Genomic DNA, 17,689 nt, shown 5'->3' with positions numbered 1-17,689 from the left:
CACCCATGTTGCCAATCTGTGTCTCCTCCGGACCTGCATCACTATCCTGGCTATAATCTTTAATGCAAATCATTTGTCACATGAGTGTGTTTAACCATCAATTAATATGGCAATAAAAATTAATACATCTCTGTTATATTGTGTTATATTTGAATATCTCCTACTTTTTTTTTTTACATTATATTTAGTGCGTCGTCAGACAAGAGTCTGAAAAACAGTAAGCTCGGTATGATACACAGAGCCAATATCTCTTGGAACCGATGACCATTCTCAAATTACAACCCTTCAGTCGCAGGATGTAAACCACACCACCACCACCACCACCAACAACAACAACAACAACAATATACTGACACTGCTTCGTATTTTAATTATAGTCACTAGCGTAGTAGTTTAATACCCAGAGTGATTATTATTAATATTTTGTTGTTGAAAATGTCCAAAACTCGATGTTGAAATGCATATTAAATATTTCCCAAAAATAACCCTATTCTATATAAAATGGCCGCTATTGTTTATATCCTCAAGTATCTCCAGAACCGGATGTGAAAAACAAACTAGAAGGTCCAAGTGATATAGTATAAAATGTTTTCTTTCCTTTCATTACCAATTTGCTACCTTGTCCCTTGCTGATGGGGGGGGGGAGGGGGAGGGGGTGTATCAATATTATCTCTAGGTGAAAGATTTACATTGAATATGAAAGTCGTCGAAGAAAGATTTAAGAGGTGTACGAAATTCACTTATTTTGTTACATAGTTCTGGCCTTACATCAGATTCAGATTAATTGTCTTTAAGACTATGCTAATGCTAGTTAAGCTATAGGACGAAGTAAATGTATATATAATATTTGGTTGAAATATGACCAGTTGTTGCTGTCAACCTTGATTTTAAATTACACATTGCGTGATACATTCAGCTCGAGTTTTAAAGTTGTTGCCGTTCGCTTGACATCCTCCCCAGGTAAATTCCTCGCATGTTTCTGATAAGCGGTTGTAGTAGAACCGAGGAAAGGCAGCTTTACAGGGACCAACCTTCCGAGGCTCTGTACACCCTGTAATACAATTTAAAACACGAATACTGGGTGTCCAAACACACATAGAGAACTTTCATAATTATCAAATCATTTGTAAAGGTATTAGAACGGTTACATTTACCTTTCGTTTGTTATATGCACGCAAGCATACATACATGTATGTGTTTGTATATAGGTAGTCTGTATGAATGTGTGTATGTTTGTATCGATGTTTGTTTATGTATGCGTGCGTGCGAATGTATGTATGTATAAACTGATGTATGAATATATCTATATATTGTATGTATATCGGGTTTGATTATTACATACATAGATATTAACGCACTGGCGCAAGGGATATTTTAAATCCTTTCTAGCCTCACAAAGTGTCTAATGTCGTTGCTGGGACTCGAACCTGTGGCACCGAATAGCCCGCACCTTGCAGACTTGCCATGATTAGAGTCACTGATTTTCCGCGATCGCGGAATCGCGGAAATACCTATCTGAAACGGAATTCCCGATATTTTTCCAAAACATTATTTAACTTTAAATAGCGCATTTGATGAATTAAAATTAGTTTTTCGAACTAGAAACTATGGACACCGACATCTGCCTGTGCTATGCTACGACACTAGTACCTTTGTATGTTACGCCAAATGTTTAATGTAGAGTATCTAGACGTTTTACCAGTCGTGTTTTCTTCGCTCATACCCGGCGATTTAACGAGAAAAACCGAACATTGTGAGCTAAAATTGTCCGATATTTACTCAAGTGAAAGATATATTATGTTATGTTTGCTTATTAATTTTTAAAATTTGCGGCATTGCCATGATGTTATATGCCACTGGTGTGTGTGTGCTCATTTGGTGTGTGTGCTCATTTGGTGTGTGTGTGTGTGTGTGTGTGTGTGTGTGTGTGTGTGTGTGTGTGTGTGTGAGTGAAACAAAAACAGAATTTGTTTAATACTGAAACGGAAAAAAACGGAATTGTAACATTACGAAACGGAAAAGGGAAAAATCTGAAACGGAAAATCAGTGCCTCTACATGATACATTCTGAGCTATTGAGTCATCCTTAAAAAAGAATGCTCTTCAACTATATGTATGTATGTATGCATGCATGAATGAAGGTGTATACATGTTTGTGTGCATATATAAATACACAAACGTGTGTGGGTATGCGTGTGTATAACCTGTAACATTGATATTACCAGCATATTACTCATCAGAATCCCAAACCAAAGTGTAAAACATAGTCTCATGAGAGAGAACCTGCTATAAGACGCAACCAAATATTTCCCGAACACATACATTTCCTTGATTCACTGCTACCCTTTGCTCCCACCATCTACTAAATCACGTGTTTAACAGAACTCCATTTACTCAATATAATCTCTAGAATGGGTACATACTTTGACGCACATACATACATACGTATGTACTACACACGCACAGACATACATATATAAACGCAAACACGCATCGGTATACCCAAACACACACATATAGCAACACTAGCACAAACGCGCGCGAACATACACCATTAAAAAGTGTGGGCTCTGTAGCAAGAGACGCTAAAGTCGGTTTGAGTGTTAAGCAGCAATTGAAATATGATCATTATCATGATATCTGTTCAACAATGGAATCTAAATCATTATCGTTACCTCTGTTGATTCATGGAACCTAAATCATTATCGTGACCTCTGTTGAATCATGAAATCTAAATCATTATCGTGACCTATGTTGAACCATGAAATCTAAATCATTATCGTGACCTCTGTTGAACCATGAAATCTAAATCATTATCGTGACCTCTGTTGAACCATGAAATCTGATCATTAAATTGTGACCTCTGTTGAACCATGATATCTGAATCATTTTGTGATCTCTACTGAATCATGTCTGATAATAGAAGCTGTAGATTAATTCTTTTTTAAATATTAACTGGATGATGCGTGCAAACCACACAGTTCTAAAGTATTCGTGGACGTACAAACCTTGACAGCATATGCAAATCGCAGCTATGCAGATAGCCAACAGAACTTCAGTACGGTAGTTCATCGTGTTTTATCTGCAATATCAAATATTTAAAAATTAAACTAAGTAATTAGTGTAATAATATAATATTATAAAATATCTTAAAAAGTTTCAAAGCAAAGGTAATAAACAATGGTTTGTCGAGTCTTTTATGTGAGGTTTTTTCACCTACTGAACAATGCGAAAACAAAACAGTTTCTCGTGAGATTATTAATATTTTTTTAATCTACCCAACCAAACAACAGCATGATCTATATGTTATGCAATATAATTAATGACGTGACAACTTGGTTAAAATGTGTCTAAAATAAGTATATTAAGTCATAAATCACACTACCTTTAACATCTCTGTTCATATTTAATATCTTAACATTAAAATGTATGTTATACGAGTACCGAGTAATATGTATGTGTTTGCACCCTGAATAGATAGAGAAGTACACTATTACTTTCATTTCTTCTTTTTGTAGGTACTGGGTTCGGATCCCAGTCGAGGCATGGGATTTTTAATCCAGATACCGACTCCAAACCCTGAGTGAGTGCTCCGCAAGGCTCAGTGGGTAGGTGTAAACCACTTGCACCGACCAGTGATCCATAACTGGTTTAACAAAGACCATGGTTTGTGCTAGCCTGCCTGTGGGAAGCGCAAATAAAAGATCCCTTGCTGCTAATCGGAAAGAGTAGCCCATGTAGTGGCGACAGCGGGTTTCCTCTCAAAATCTGTGTGGTCCTTAACCATGTGTCTGACGCCATATAACCGTAAATAAAATGTGTCAAACCCAGTACCTACCAGCCTGTAGACCGATGGCCTGCCACGACGCCACCGAGGCCGGTCAGACCTCGACTATTTTACATCTAATTTGCAAAGTTATCAAATTCTTAAAGTATGTGACGATACCGAAAAACACTCTGGTAATAACCTCTATATATTATATTATATTACATTACATTACATTACATTATATTAGAAAACTTGCACACAATTCTCTTTTAATTATTAAATAGACTTACAACACATTATGTTTTCTATATAATAGGTGTTTTTTTCTTTTTGTCTTTTGTGTATAAACCTAATTTAAATTTATAAAAGAACAGAAGTTAATCTTACCTGGCCTTATCCAACTCTATGTGCCTGATGAAATGATGCTAGTTTGGGTGTCTCTTTTATACCCGTTATATGATTATATTATCATCATTATTAAAAGATACGGGCAGTTGATTGACGTACCAGATTAAATAAAATTAACAAGTCATAAAAAGAAGAGAACGCTGTTCCAAAAGGTCAGGCTCACTTCGGATTCGGCACATTTAACCAAGACATGAAAGGGAGGTGGATGGGTATCATAATTGATATCAAACCCCTTCATCTACTCACCACCCATTCAACTACCAACAATTACGGATAATGGGACAAATATGTTAACAACTGTTAAAAGAAAATCTAGAAGAAAACAGAATAATGTATATGTTTCAAACCCAAGCCCAACTAATGTATTTTCATTCTTGGATCAGCCCAACACTAATAAATCTCCATGTTTTAATATACCTCCACTAATCTTTATTAACTCGTCAATAAATGCCAACTGTCATACTGCGTAATTTCATTTATTTACAGATAATGAACATCATCTGTGACATTTTTCAAATATAGAAGCTTAAAGGTACACAGTCCTGTAAAACAGTGTACGCTACTTCTGCTTGAACTTACATTTTCTTACTTACAATATTAATGTTTGTTCACCCAATGTGCCGTAATGTGACAGTTTGGTGCTAGCCAAACTTTTAATCATATTGTTGTTGTTGTTTCTTTGTTTCTTTGTATGTTTGTTTTTATGGGACAGCCGATTATTTGTTTGTTTGTTTGTTTGTTTTGTTGGAGGGATTGCGTGTGTGGGGGTGGGGTGGGGAGGGGGTTTTGTCGGTGTTTTTTTTTTTTTAATTAAAACCATTTCAAGTAATCATGGAATTAAATATTTACTCCTCTCCAGATAAGATTTGAACATGTCCCATTGATTAAGGAATGGAATTTTAATTTACATTTGTGGGGGATTGTTGTATATAATGTTAAAAATCAAATATATTAATATTAGTGAATTTTGATCTGGATTAAGAGTAATGATTTCAAATACATCTTTTGAATTCTTGTCTCAAAAACTGTTTGACAATACCTAATAAGACCATTCGTGATAGTGTACAGGCTAAAGGTCAGTCTTTGACACAAGGATTTGGTGGTGCATTTTCTGAACCCCGCGATGTACATGTCCTTCAATGGATTGTTATGAAATTTTGGAATCCAATACAGAAGAGGAATGAGTATGTCTTCGGATTTAAAGTCTAGCTAAATGTGCAAAGAACAGAATCATGAATTTTTAATATTTCTTTTTCAGATAGCATAGTGGCCTTATTCGCAGCATTACTCAAACTATCAACCCCAAGTTCGTTTAGGAGACAATTAATATAACAGTGCTAACAGATGATGGTTATATTATTTCATGCTTTGTCAGTGGCAATCTAATTAAAATTAGCTCCACTAGTTAATTACTATTACCTGTGGATCTAACAGCACCCCGTTGGAGTTAATGTCCAGTTGACCTTTCATTCGACCAATCAAAACCTTACTTGTAAAATCATGCCAGTGATATGTAAAGAATTTGAAAACATTCGGGATTATGCCGATGGTATACGAAATGATTCGGGTGAATTACGAAGTATGCCGGAAACTAATTTCAATATAAAATATTATATAAAATTCGTTTCAAAGACGAAAAAAAAAACGTGCTGGTATAGCCATAAAATCTGTTTATACTAGTAAACAGAGTTTATTACTGCACTTTTCCCCCTGTTTTTTAATGCTGAAATAGACCAACAGATTCGCCTATTGCCTAAAGTCTCGCCCGATATTTTTAGAATTTGTATGCTCCCGAATAACTCTATTAAGGGCGAAGTGTAATTGGTCGATATTTAAATTGTTATTTATAGATGAAATGTCACCTGGACATGGGAGTCCACGCAATGCTGTTATATCTACTGGTAGACCAGTAGAGCTAATTTTAATCAGATTGTGTCAGTGTATTTGTACTTGTAGTGTAGCCAGACTGTCAATGGGCCCACCGACGGGGATCGACCCTAAAGCGACCGTGCATCAGGTGAACTCTTTACCACTGGGCTACGTCCAGCCCCTGTAAGGTATGAAATCGAGAGTTTTTATGCCATCCTAACCAGTGTCTAACGATTCGTAGATCGTTATTTATGCTGTGTAAGCCAGACGTCTCTTCCAAGAATCTTACAATTGCGTCACGTTATTTCTCATGGTACCATACTCATCACGAGAATATTGAGCTTCGTGGGTAGAGCGCGATGTTGTGGAAGATATGAAGCCGAATGTGTTTTCCCCCGTCCTAATAAAGTCGCAGGATTCTTAGGTCGTTGTTTTATGGTAGATGACCACAGGCATTTGTGAGTCTTTAGCTGGGATTTATGCATGCCAGCCCCTGGCATCTTAAATGCGCCCCTATGGTTTAAAGATTAAAACAATACAGGTATGTTTAGTATCAAAGAAGTTACATAAAAGATCATAATTATAAAGAGGACTCACTTTAAATATTTTAGTCAAATCTGTGTGCTACTTAAACTTTCATCATAATGTGCTCAAATTGCATGAGTTTGGAAGGAAGGAAATGTTTTATTTAACGACGCACTCAACACATTTTACTTACGGTTGTATGGCGTCGGATATATTGTTAAGGACCACACAGATATTGAAAGAGGAAACCCGCCGTCGCCACTTCGATTAGCAGCAAGGGGTCGTTTATATGCATCGTCCCACAGACAGGATAACACATACCACGGCCTTTGATATACCAGTCGTGGTGCATTTGATATACCAGTCGTGGTGCACTGACTGGAGCGAGAAATAACCCAATGGGCCCACCGACGGGGATCGATCCCAGGCCGACCGCGCATCAAGCGAACGCTTTGCCACTGGGCTACGTCCCGTCCCGCATGAGTTTGGGTGCAATTTGGGCAATGTTCACACCCATACAAAATACACCCAAGCGGAAGTTGGCGGATATCACACATACATTTATGGAAACTTTGCTCGTCAAACCTTACAAAACACGTCATTTGAATACAGTTTTAGCTATTTAATTTTTCACACAATCATTTTGTTTGAAAATTACCCAGATTGATCGCGCCACATTTTTGTCACAGGAAAACCCCGGTGCATATATACCAAGCCTCATTACAGCTAAACGTTTTGCACTGCTGAAGGAAACAAATTGTCATTTTGAAAATGAATTCCTTAGCTATCACTAAGCTTAAGAATTTACATTCTATTCCAAATAATGAGCCTCCAAACATGGATCTGTGCAAAACCAACTATTAGTCCATGGGCCAGAGGGGTCGATCAATACCATCTGAGGGGACGAATGCTCATAGTGATTTTTGTCACGACCTACATCCCTAGGGATAAAAAATTTATGATAGCATTGTGTGTATCTACCCGTTTTGTGACCCCACCCCCATTTCGAAGACAGTTATATTTTTACAGAATTGCCAAAAGGTGACTATATTTAAAGCATTGTAAAATGTTTGCCAGGGCATTTAAGAATAGAAAATTTGGAGGATTGGGAGATAATGGATTGGAGAATTCAGATATATTACCAATATTGAAATGCTTGGAGGATTATGGTCTCATATAACACTTTTTCTGTAACGTTACAAAATACAATTCACACAGTTTTATTTTTCAGTAGAAATTTAACATAAAGTATTATTCTTTTTAAATGTTCTAATTATAATAAAAGCTCATTTGGACATCCAGTTATTATTTACATCCTATAAATAAAGTTTTGTTGCAGGATTTGCTGTGTAATTACACATTTTATACCCCTACCCCTATTTCCTCAACAGCAATATTTCAATGGAATTGTTAACAGTGACTAAATAAAACACATTATAAAATATTTATTAGGATTGGCAAGGCAAAAATAAGAGAAGAGCAAGTTAGTGGAATATGAATTTCAGAAATAGAAGCAATCGTGTCATCCCTAGAGGGTTAGGGTCTCAAGTAACACTTTTATTTTTACATTACCTAGTACAATTTCCACCATTTCTCAACAGTAATTTACTTGGCGTTTAGGCTGACATCTTCAAATGTTCTGTTTCAGGGATTGTATTGCACACAAATCTATATTAGGCTGCTAAATGCTACTTAGGTCCTACAACAAGATCAAAACAACACATTTTTATTATATTCAAGTTTACCTATTTATTAATTGCATTGACACACTGGAGTGGTAATTGATACAGCTGTATACGGTTCCTAAAATTTAATATTAATGCATTACTACCATCATATCATACAGGCCTCGGTGGCATCGTGGTTAGGCCATCGGTCTACAGGCTGGTAGGTATTGGGTTCGGATCCTAGATACGTGGCGACAGGGGGTTTCCTTTAAAAAAAGGATGTCAGAATGACCATATGTTTGACGTCCAATAGCCGATTATAAGATAAAAAAAATCGATGTTCTCTAGTGGCGTCGTTAAATAAAACAAACTTTACTTTACTACCATCATAATTATGTTGAACTAATCCAGACATTGAAAATAACATGACAGGGTGTGTCATATTCCCTGCTGAAGACAAATGATAGAGCTTTACGTCTCCTGCAACTAGAAACTACCACGAGTTAGGTTAGCATTTCAATATTTTTCAACCACCTTTTAGCCTAATACAGACGAATCTATCTTGGGACAACATTGATAGACTGGAGGTGGCTCTCACTGGTGGAACAAATGTTTGAAATTTTATAATTCTGGTGCCTGTGTTGGACCACAGTCACTGGTAATGGATCGGTACCAATGATAAAACAAAACCCCAAACATTTAGCTAAAAACAAATAACCTCATTTGGAGGCTAGCAAGGCAGACAAAGAAAGATAAATGGAAAAGCCAAAGTTGGACCGAATTCGGTATGAGTACCAGATATTTTAATATGAACCATCTCAAAGATACCTGCCTACTATCAATACATCCTATTCCGAGCTGATGATTGTACTTCAAATTGTGAACCAGAGGATCTTTACAAACCATTGCCTCAAACAGTTTGTAAAGGCGTAACGACGGCTATTTCATTATTATCTCAAGAATGGAATCATTCTTAATGCTATAGGCATCATATGATGGTGATTTCAATGCTTGTACATAGGTATAGGGGTATAGCTGTAGACGTAGTTTGTTGAGTCCTTGGAGTAAAGATGTACAACCATGTACAAGTATATCATGAAGCTCTAAAAGTATTATGAGACTAGCTTGGCCAGTTTACTATTTGGGCAAAAAGCCAACAAAAGAAAAAACCCAGCATTGTTAAAGACTTGTACCAAATGAAATTTGACAGCCTAGCAGTTTGTCAAGTTTTAGCAGAATTAGACAATCTCTTGAAAGATTTATTCAAATGTCTGTCCCACACACATAAAGAGTTTTCAGCATTTTTTGATGCCTCACAGTTACGTAGATGCAATGCTTAGCCTTCTCATGTGGAAATTGCACATTAGGGTTATTAAGTTGGTGATTCCAGGGTGCTCTGCTTTGACAAGCTGTATTATGGCACATACACACCGACTTATTAAGCACAAAACCTATCTTCCAACTGAGCACCCTGATATGTTTGAAGCCTTTCAGACAGGCAGCATTTTTATCAGATGTATGATAAAAATATTTGTGGATGCATTCCTAATAACCACTAATTTAAAGTGAACAAAGATGCCCAGACTCTAGAGGTCACAACAGGGTTAAGGTTAAATTCTGCTGTTAAAAATGCAAGATACAACAGAACATCAATGTGTTATCATAAAGAGTTTCCAAAACCAAATGTTTAAAGGGATTATGACTATATTCCATAGTACTGGTAGTAAGCCTCAACCAGTGTTGATTAAATGCATTTGCTGAGAACATCTGTACTGCACAGGCAGTTTCAGTAGATACTTACTGCCTTTGACTTGATGAAGAACAATGTTATGTAGCCTTCAGGGGTGGCCGACTATATATAACAATAAATCTCATGACAAAATCAGAACACAAAAAGCTGAAACATTAGCCGTTTGTGACAAAAAATTAATTGAAGACCAATCACTATTTGCGTGCATCACTGAGCTGGCACAAGGCATATTTCCAGATATCCTTTAATTTTCATTGGTACCTCTATAATGGGCCTCTTTGCAGATGAATTTGACATAGGCAGATAGTCTAAAAAAAAATTAAAACTATTGTTGGTGGGATTGACTTGGTAGTAAGCAGTGATAATGGTAAGTTTTTAGAGGTGGTAAGTCAATGTTGCATAAAGCATTATGAGGTGGAAGCCACACAAAACATGTTAATGTTGTGGTTGGTATATATCATGGGACTTTTACTAAGAGCAACATATTTTTTTAAACAATTGAGAACCTTTCGGAATCAGGTTACCAATATCACCAATTTAAATACTTTCTTAGTCAAAGAATGAAGGAAGGCAGTATACACAAATACACTCCAAGGGAAAGTGTTTTGATAACAAATATTAAAACAATATCCAAGGTTATATGCCATCCAGTTTTTCAAGTTGACTGATGCTTGCTATTGCATGCAGCTCACCATGCAGTAAGTTGCCTTTAGCTCAGAAGACAGAAACTATATTTTGTGCTTGGCATCCCAAGATATCCCTGGAGTTTCATTACTCTCACAAATGTGGTCCTGAAACTGGTGCAAGTATCGTTGAATCTGTGTTGACTATCAAAATGTTTGTAGAGTTGTATACAGTGGGGGTTACACTGCCAGTGTACCTAGGAAACTGTGTGTCTAATTTGAAGACTTTCTGAAACATTACAAAATGTACCAATAAATGTTCACTTCGTCTGTTTGTTTAGATTAGAGCCTGCCAGGATATGTTTCTGTTCTGTGCAAAGAAGGGCATAATCGAAAGTGTAATTATGCAGGGATTGTTTGATAAAACATACACAATATGCAATCAACCTCGAAATGCACCAAGCGTAACTATTATATGTTTCATAAAACAGAGTATTTAAACAACATTCAATCAACCAGATTGTAATGTAGAGTATGACCCAGTGACACCAAGTGCCGCTGATACAGGCTGGAAACTAGAAACCGAAGACGATTACTATACTATACAACATCTATATAGACTGGTATAATTTTCTTATTTGAAGATTTTGACAACCAGGTTGAAGACAGTGATGGAAATGTAGCACAGACATTTGATATCTGCAAAATATGCATCCATCTTTATCATGGTATTTATAATCTATCAAGGCAATGTATACATTGCCAACTGATTTATTGTTTCGACTTAGTCTTGTACATCAATATGATTTTAAACAATAATATTGCATGTAACAATAAATATGTGATCAAAGTACATTTTAAGTTGACAGGAACCTTTAATGGACTTATATTAGAAAATAATAAAATTTGTATTAACGATTAAAAAAACAAACAAAAAAAACACCCATGCTCATGCTAATAATTTTATCAGCAAATAGCTTAACAAATGCTTTATATATGGAAGATCTAAATAATTCGTGGGAGTCCAACAAACATTCAGGTACATTAAAGCCCTAAAAAAGTGGAAACCTAAACTTCAACTGGAATTACAATTGTAAAATGGCGAAAATTACATTACCTAATAATCAAACAAAAACTGTTATGTGAGACCCTAACCTTCAAATAATATCACCATTGCTTCTATTTCTCAGACTTATATCCCAGCAACTTTGTCTACATTTAGGTTTGCCATGTATATCTTAATAAATATTGTATGATGTTTTTATTTAGTTATCCTGTTAACAATTCCTTTGAAATACTGCTTTTGAGGAAATGGGGTAGGGTTATCAAAAGGGTTGTTACACAAAAACACTTCCAAAAAACTTTATATATAGGATGTAAATATTAACTACATGTCCAAACAAGCTTCTGCTACAATAAGGTCCTTCAAAAAGAATATTTGAGATGCTGAGCCTAAATTTTATGTTAAATATCTACTGAAAAATAAATTGTGAATTATATTTTGTAACGTTAAAGAAAAAGTGTTATATGAGACCCTAATCCTCAAAGGATTTCAATATCCTCCATTCCTAAATACCCTGACAAATATTTTACAATGCTTTTAAACTAGTCACCTTTAAGCAATTCTATAAAAAAATATAACTGTCGTGGAAATGGGGGTAGGTCACAAAACGGGTAGATACACACAGAAAGCTGTGAGTCCTGCAATGCTATCATACATTTTCCATCGCTAGGGATGTAGGCCTTGACAAAAATCACTTTGAGCATTCGTCCCCCCAGGTGGTACCAACTGGCCAAATTTGGGGTCCTGGCTCATGGATTATATGCTGTGGGAAAAAATTTCGTTTCCAAGCGTCTAACAGTTGCGTGACGTCATTTGTCATTGTAACATAATGGCAATATTCAATTTAGTGGGTAGGGTGCGTTGTCATGTACGATATGAAATCGGTGTTGTTTTTGTTAGATCGTTGATTTTCTTAAATCGATGTTTATGGTGTGGAGCCAAACTTTGAATCCAATCGTCTAACAATTGTGATGACGTCATTTGTCATTGTAACACAAGGGTAATATTCAGCTTGGTGGGTAGGGCGTGTTGTCGTGTAGGGTTTGAAGTGGAGGGTATTTTACTCGTCCCAAACAGTATCCAACGAGTCTTTGATTTGCTGTGGGAGCTTAACTTAGCTTCTAAGAATCTAACATTTGCGTGATGCCATTTGTCATTGTAACATAATTATAATGCCAATATTTAACTTAGTGGGTAGAGCGCGATGTCGTAACTATTACCCAGGATTGTTAGATCGTTATTTATACTGTGGTGCCAAACTTCCCTTGCAAGCGTCCAATAATTGTGTGACGTCTTTTGACTTTGCATAATAATGTCAAAATCGCGATGTCGTGTAGGGCTTGAAGTTGACGGCATTTTTTCTCGTCGCAACCACTGCCCAACATTTTTTTTGTATCCTTGTTTATGCTGTAGGAGCGAAACTTCGCTTCCAACGACTAACAATTGTGTGGCGTCATTTGTCATTGTAACCTAATTATAATGACAGTATTGAGCTTAGTGGGTAGAGCGCGATATCATGCAGGATTCGATCGTTGTTTATGCAATGGGAGCCAAACTTCGAATCCAGCCATTTGTCTTTGTAACCTAATTATAATGACAGTATTGAGCTTAGTGGGTAGAGCGCGATATCATGCAGGATTAGATCGTTGTTTATGCAATGGGAGCCAAACTTCGAATCCAGCCATTTGTCATTGTAACCTAATTATAATGACAGTATTGAGCTTAGTGGGTAGAGCGCAATATCATGCAGGATTAGATCGTTGTTTATGCAATGGGAGCCAAACTTCGAATCCAGCCATTTGTCATTGTAACATAAGGGTAATAACCAGTTTCATGAATAGAGCGCGTTGTATTATATTCAATCGGGTACAAATTATACAAGGATTATAAATGTCAGAAACGTATTTTACCAGCTTGGATTGAATAGTGTTTGGCATCAGCAGACTTTTAAATTGGTGAATTGCTTAAAAGAAGTAGTTAAAAGAAGACTTAGATCAGTTCTTGCAAACCTGGAAAGGTGAATTGTAAAAGAATAACCTACAGAATATTTAAGGAAAAATTGGAATTAGAATCGTACATTAATATCCTATATAGATAAATCGATGCATACTACTTTTCTTTCTTTTTTCGAATCTCTGATCAATTTTTACTTGTTGAAAAGAGAAGATGGACAAATATTTTATATGAAAATAGAAGCTTGTACATATTGTAATACTAATATGTTGTTGCAGATGAATTCCATTATTTATTTATTTATATGTACAACATTTATAGCAGAAAGACGCAAATATCTTAATAAATACTACTTGAATAGACCAAATACAAATAAACTAAAAAAACCTGTTCAGTTGTAAACGTATCGGTGTTCTTTACAAAATTGTATAAAGTTTTATCCATTATTTACAAACACTTCAGTGCCTCGTAATATTCGTATCATTTGTTTGTTTGTTGTTGTTTTTTTTTGTTTTTTTTAATATTTAGCTGCTCGTATGTTTGGATATTTATGTAATATTTTCGGAAGTTATCTTGACTATTTGTATTTTGTGTTATAAATGTTCCTGTTCTGTCCTGTTCTGTTGTGTAGGGTTTGAAGTGGAGTGTTGTTTTTCCCCATCCCAACCAGTGCCCAGCGATTCTTAGATCGTTGTTGATACTGTGGGAGCATAATTTCGCTTCCAAGTCTCTCACAAATGCGTGACGTCATTTGTCGTTGTAACATACGGGTAAAATTATTCAGCTTGGTGGGTAGGGCGCTATATTGTATATGATACCATGTCGAGGGTCTTGTTCTCGTCGCAGCCTGAGCTCAACGATTCTACGATCGTTGTTTATGCTGTTGGAGCCAACCTTCACTTCCAAGCGACTAAGCGTGACGTCATTTGTCATTGTAACATAAAGGCAATGATACGCTTAATGGGTAGAGCGCAATTTTGTGTAAGATATGAAGTTTAGGGCATATTTCAAAATACTAGTTTTGGTGTCGGATGGAAATTGAATCTTTGCCCATTTATTCCTTTTTAGTCATCCACATTAGTAAGTAAAGTAATATAATTTAGTAGGAGGCAGGAGAAGCTGCATGCATAACAAATTCCTTAATTAACCCATTTTGCCTTAGTGAAGTTTAGATAGTTTTGGTGTTGTACATTGATAAAAATTAAAGATGCCAACTTAACAGAATCAATGCAACATTCTATAAAAAGTATATGAGGGAACTTCGATTAACTAATATTTGTTTAAACCAAGAAACATGTTTGAAATCTAGATTAACAAACTTACTTCTCTGATTAACCCTTTGTCTTTTATAGGCACTTTAGTTTTGGTATCGGATAGAAATTATATTTTGGTGTCAGATGGAAATAACATGTCATACATTTCATCAGTATAATTTTAATGAACACCTGGATATATATTTTAAAATGCTTTCTTCACCATTACACGTCATTAACAAATGACAGTCATGACTCTTAAAGGGGCAGTCCTGACTTTATAAACATTTAAACATGACCCCTGCTAACAACTGTTTTCATTGGGTAAAACTGGATATTAATATTTGTACACTATGTGTTTCTGAAATTCCTAAGGCAAAATCCAATTTGAGTTGCTAATTTTAATGTTTCGACCTGCTGTTGACTACTTTTAAAATATGCCCTTTTCCCCGTCCCAGCCAATGCCTACCGATTCTTACATGTTGTTTATACTGTGGGAACCAAACTTCTCTTCCAACAGTCTAACACTTACATCACATCATTTGTCATTCTAACATAATAACGGCATTGCCAATATTTCGTTTAGTCGATAGGGCGCATTGTCATGTATGATATCAAGTCAATGTTTTTGTCTCGTCCCAATCAATACTCAACGATTCTTAGATTGTTGTTGATGGAGCCAATCTTCACTTCCAAGCGTCTAACAGATGCGTGCCTTCATTTGTCATTGTAACATAATGTCAATATTCAAGTTAGTGGGTAAAGCGCATAGTCTCGAAAGATATGGATTCGATGGTTGTTTCTTGTCCCTACCAGTGTCAATCGATGTTGTTTATGCTGTGGGAGGCAAACTTCTCTTCCAAGCGTCTAATAATTGTGTGGCGTCATTTGTCAATGTAACATAATGATAATATATTGACGAGCTTATATTATTCAATAATAGCAGGATTAGAGATTACCTCCCATTGATTTATCCACAAGAGTTAGACATTAAAGAACATCTGAAGGCATTAACTCAGTTTCCTACCTCGATCTATGCACAGAGATTTAAAGCGAAACTTGTCCCCAAACCGAGCTGTATGACAAAAGGGATGATTTCAGTTTTATCTTTATGTCGAGTAATATATCTTCTGCTCCGGCTTTTGGTGTCTACATATGACAACGTCTAAGATAACTTAGGGAATGCTGATTGCATGCATATTTCAAACAACGCCATACCATTCTGGCATAGAAGTTGTTTAATCAGGATTATGAGGTCCAGGGATTCCTGAGGGCATACAAAAAGGTTAGCGTTTTTTAAATTATGGATTACTTTTCAGTCAGTTTGTGGTCTGAAACTTCAGAATTTTTTTTATCGATTAGTTAATTTGAGTTTTAACCAAGCGCATTGTTAGGTTAGGTCATATGGTTTTACGTGCATATTCAGAACAAGCTGTTGTAGCGCACGCCTGTCCTGGGTGCAGGTGCCAGCCTCGGCAGGACAGGAAAAGGGTTGGGGTGGGTGGAAGACGGGACGCGCCGCGCTGGCAAGTACAAGGGAAGACCAGCAGCCCGACCGGAATCGGTAGCGGGCGGAGGCAATTTTGGTGCTATTGAATTTTGAATATCCCGTACAGTAGGATTAAGTCAAAAAGGAAAGTAGTGCGCATTTCTTGAAGGAATTTTGCGCATTTTTGAACGGTTCATCGAAAAAAAGAAAGAAAAAAGGGACCTACATGTTAATTTGAACTGCGCATTTGTATAGTTTTCTGCTTCCCTCATACTCTTGAAGATGTCTGTAATATACAGACGCAAAGTCGAGTTGTATATTCTTTTTTTTTTTTTAAAACAAAGACTTTTATTTTAATTTTATGAATTATGTTACGTATGTTACGCAATGGTCGGTTTCATTAGCTGGAGCAAATCTTCGGTTTCGGGCAAAAATGATGGAGATGTTCGTGCAACATAAGCTGGCCTGAAACCTTTTCACCATGTATTTCCATTATTCTGCTCACAATAATAGTTAACACCGATGTTAAAATGTGTATTGTTTTGTTTGGAACCCTATTTTGCTGGACCGGCCTCGGTGGCGTCGTGGTAGGCCATCGGTATACAGGCTGGTAGGTACTGGGTTCGGATCCCAGTCGAGGCATGGGATTTTTAATCCAGATACCGACTCATATATTCACAGAATGTGCCTAATCGTACATGTATACTGGCAGATATTGTTGTGTCAGTGGACGATCCGTCACTAAGGAACATTACGGTCACCTTTGAACTCAACGTATTTTATTTAAAAGATAGTGATACAGTCAGTTGCATGCCACTATCTGCAACGAGCGAAGAACAGTAAAGTAGTTATTTGTACATCCGTGACAGAGATGTGTATCGGCTTTATCGTTTAGTGTATACTGTGAGCAGTAACATGGTTTCCACAAACTTTACACAGCAGTAATATAATGGTACGAAATATATCACATGGCTATGATATACCTGTAATGTATAGGTGGATATCAGTAGCATGGTTTCCAGACAATTTACACAATAGTACTGATACGGAATATATCAAATGGCTATGCTATACCTGTAATGTATAGGTGGATATCAGTAGCATGGTTTCCAGACAATTTACACAATAGTACTGATACGGAATATATCACATGGCTATGCTATACCTGTAATGTATAGGTGGATATCAGTAGCATGGTTTCCAGACAATTTACACAATAGTACTGATACGGAATATATCACATGGCTATGATATACCTGTAATGTATAGGTGGATATCAGTAGCATGGTTTCCAGACAATTTACACAATAGTACTGATACG

The 17,689-nt window shown here is 36.3% G+C and overlaps 1 protein-coding gene across 1 annotated transcript in view; it reads right to left on the bottom strand.

The window, feature by feature from the left end:
* Positions 1 to 347: 347 nt before the first annotated feature.
* LOC121370103 (BPTI/Kunitz domain-containing protein-like) overlaps positions 348 to 17,689 on the bottom strand; it is a 48,893-nt gene continuing 31,551 nt past the window's right edge. Inside the window, exons 9-10 of the mRNA XM_041495205.1 lie at positions 3,008 to 3,076; positions 348 to 1,051 (exon numbers count right to left, since the gene is read on the bottom strand). Coding sequence (XP_041351139.1) covers positions 888 to 1,051; positions 3,008 to 3,076 — 233 coding nt within the window. The 3' untranslated portion in view covers positions 348 to 887. The remainder of the gene's footprint in view (positions 1,052 to 3,007; positions 3,077 to 17,689) is intronic.

Source organism: Gigantopelta aegis, chromosome 4 (genome assembly GCF_016097555.1).
Source record: "Gigantopelta aegis isolate Gae_Host chromosome 4, Gae_host_genome, whole genome shotgun sequence".
Lineage (NCBI taxonomy): Eukaryota > Metazoa > Mollusca > Gastropoda > Neomphalida > Peltospiridae > Gigantopelta > Gigantopelta aegis.
Note: the sequence above shows the minus strand (reverse complement) of the source record. Positions and strands in the feature narration are given on the sequence as shown.